Here is a 2011-nt window from a genome sequence, read left to right as displayed (position 1 = left end):
CTCTCTCTCTCTCTCTCTCTCTCTCTCTCTCTCTCTCTCTCTCTCTCTCTCTCTTTCCTCCTTCTCCTAATCGTTTTAAATAAGTTAGTTGATCGCATTTTTAAGAACGAGAATCGAGAAAGGAAAAAATTTACGATGGGATATATATATATATATAGAGTCACTCGAGAAAATTTCAATAGCGAATAGCGAAAAGTTTTCTTATAAAATAAATTTTATAGCGATTTATCATCCAAAGATAACCGACTAATTTTTAATTCTAAACGTTTTTTTCGTTATATCGCTTCTAAAAAGCCACTTTTTAAATATTGATCAAAACAATTTCGATCGATATTTAAATCCAACCATATAATTACTCGTTTTACGAAATTTCTTGTTTTAGGAAATGCGAAAGTAGCCAAGTGTTCGTTAAAGATCATCACACTCACTGTATAGATACCTGTCGGCCCATTACGATGTGCGGCGAAGTTGTCGTACCCGAAGATCATCTCGACGTAAGAAATTAATTAATAACGGAGAAATTAATTATTCGATTGCTCTTTCATTCTCGTCGCGTTCGATATATTCGCGTATTCTTCCTGTATATTATAATATATACATGATATAGTTGAAAGTGAAAAATGAACGCGATGATCAGGTTTGTAGAACGTGTAACGCAACAGGGCATAATTGCGGTATAGCCGAAGGAAGCAAGGCAGGCCCCGGTATAGACGGAGCCGATTTTGTTTTCTACGTATCCGCGATGCAAACCGAAAGATGCCATAAAGGATTAACCGTGGCTTACGCGGCCCATTGCCAACAAGAAGCGGCATTGGACAGGTAATCGCATCGTTTTTTCGTTACAATCTCCAGAGATTCATGTTCCAACGATATTTCGATTCGATATTTTCTAGACCGATTGCTGGTCATGCCAATCTATGCCCGAAAAGCATAAGCACGAAGCCACAAGAGCTCGAAACTTTGCTAAGTACGGTAAAACACGAAATATTACACGCCTTGGGATTTTCCGTCAGTTTGTACGCCTTCTATCGGGATGAAAATGGAGAACCTAGAACTCCGAGAAGAAGCGACACGGGGAAACCATTCTTAAACGAAAAGTAAGCGATCTTGTATCCTTTTGTATCATCATCCAATCTTCATTTTTCGTTTTATTTGCTACTATTTTCGATATAACATTTCGTTTACGTCATATCGAATGTACATTATTATACGTTAAAATAATAAAATAATACATTGATCTGATCCGAAATGATTCCGATTCCGGCGAACGAGGATAGCTCGTTCTCGATTCGATAACGTCTCTTCGTCATTGTCGTTTCCTTTTCGCGGATAAATCTTTCCTGCCACTATCGCTTCTATCCGAATCAACGAATCGTAACGAGCCAAATTCCGGTCTTGTCCAACACTTTATCTCTCTTTTCTCTCTTTTCGATATTCCTTTTATGTACTATTACGTATACACTTCAATCACGTTCTCCTCTTCCGTCGATAGAGATATCTTCCGGTTTTCACCCTTGTCATATTTCCACCGATTCGTCCGAGAAAAAATGTAAAAAAAAACGTTCGTATTTTCTTCTAGTCTCGCGTCCAAATCGCCATCCTTTCATATCGTGTATCGAATCGAATGCTTTTTTCTTATACGTTCAATTTTCGTTATATATACATATACGTGATATCAGGTTACAAACGCATCAATGGAGTGAAAACACGATTCGAACCGTGGTCAGGCCATATTGGCAAGTGCATGGAGGCTACGTAGAAAGATCGATACAAATGATAGTGACACCGAGAGTTCGTGCCGAAGTTCAAGCTCACTTCAATTGTCCGGAGCTGGAAGGCGCGGAGCTAGAGGATCAGGGGGAAGATGGCACGGCATTGACACATTGGGAAAAAAGAGTGTTCGAGGTAAATCGTTACAAATACGATACGATAACGATCATCCTTGAATCGTTTTATCGAATTCGACGAACGGTATTCGCGACGCGTAATTAAACAGTTTTTAAAATGTAAC

At 38.9% G+C, this 2011-nt stretch overlaps 1 protein-coding gene across 5 annotated transcripts in view; it reads left to right on the top strand.

Moving 5' to 3' along the window:
* Nucleotides 1-2011, top strand: part of LOC102679751 (leishmanolysin-like peptidase) — a 92240-nt gene that overhangs the window by 85642 nt on the left and 4587 nt on the right. For all 5 annotated transcript variants that reach the window (XM_031512495.1, XM_006619870.2, XM_031512497.1 and 2 more), the window contains 4 exons: nucleotides 383-494; nucleotides 638-819; nucleotides 894-1097; nucleotides 1680-1905. In XM_031512495.1, the coding sequence (XP_031368355.1) occupies nucleotides 383-494; nucleotides 638-819; nucleotides 894-1097; nucleotides 1680-1905 (724 nt within the window). The remainder of the gene's footprint in view (nucleotides 1-382; nucleotides 495-637; nucleotides 820-893; nucleotides 1098-1679; nucleotides 1906-2011) is intronic.

The sequence above is a fragment of the Apis dorsata genome, unplaced genomic scaffold (genome assembly GCF_000469605.1).
Source record: "Apis dorsata unplaced genomic scaffold, Apis dorsata 1.3 scaffold_446, whole genome shotgun sequence".
In the NCBI taxonomy this organism is placed as follows: domain Eukaryota; kingdom Metazoa; phylum Arthropoda; class Insecta; order Hymenoptera; family Apidae; genus Apis; species Apis dorsata.
Note: the sequence above shows the minus strand (reverse complement) of the source record. Positions and strands in the feature narration are given on the sequence as shown.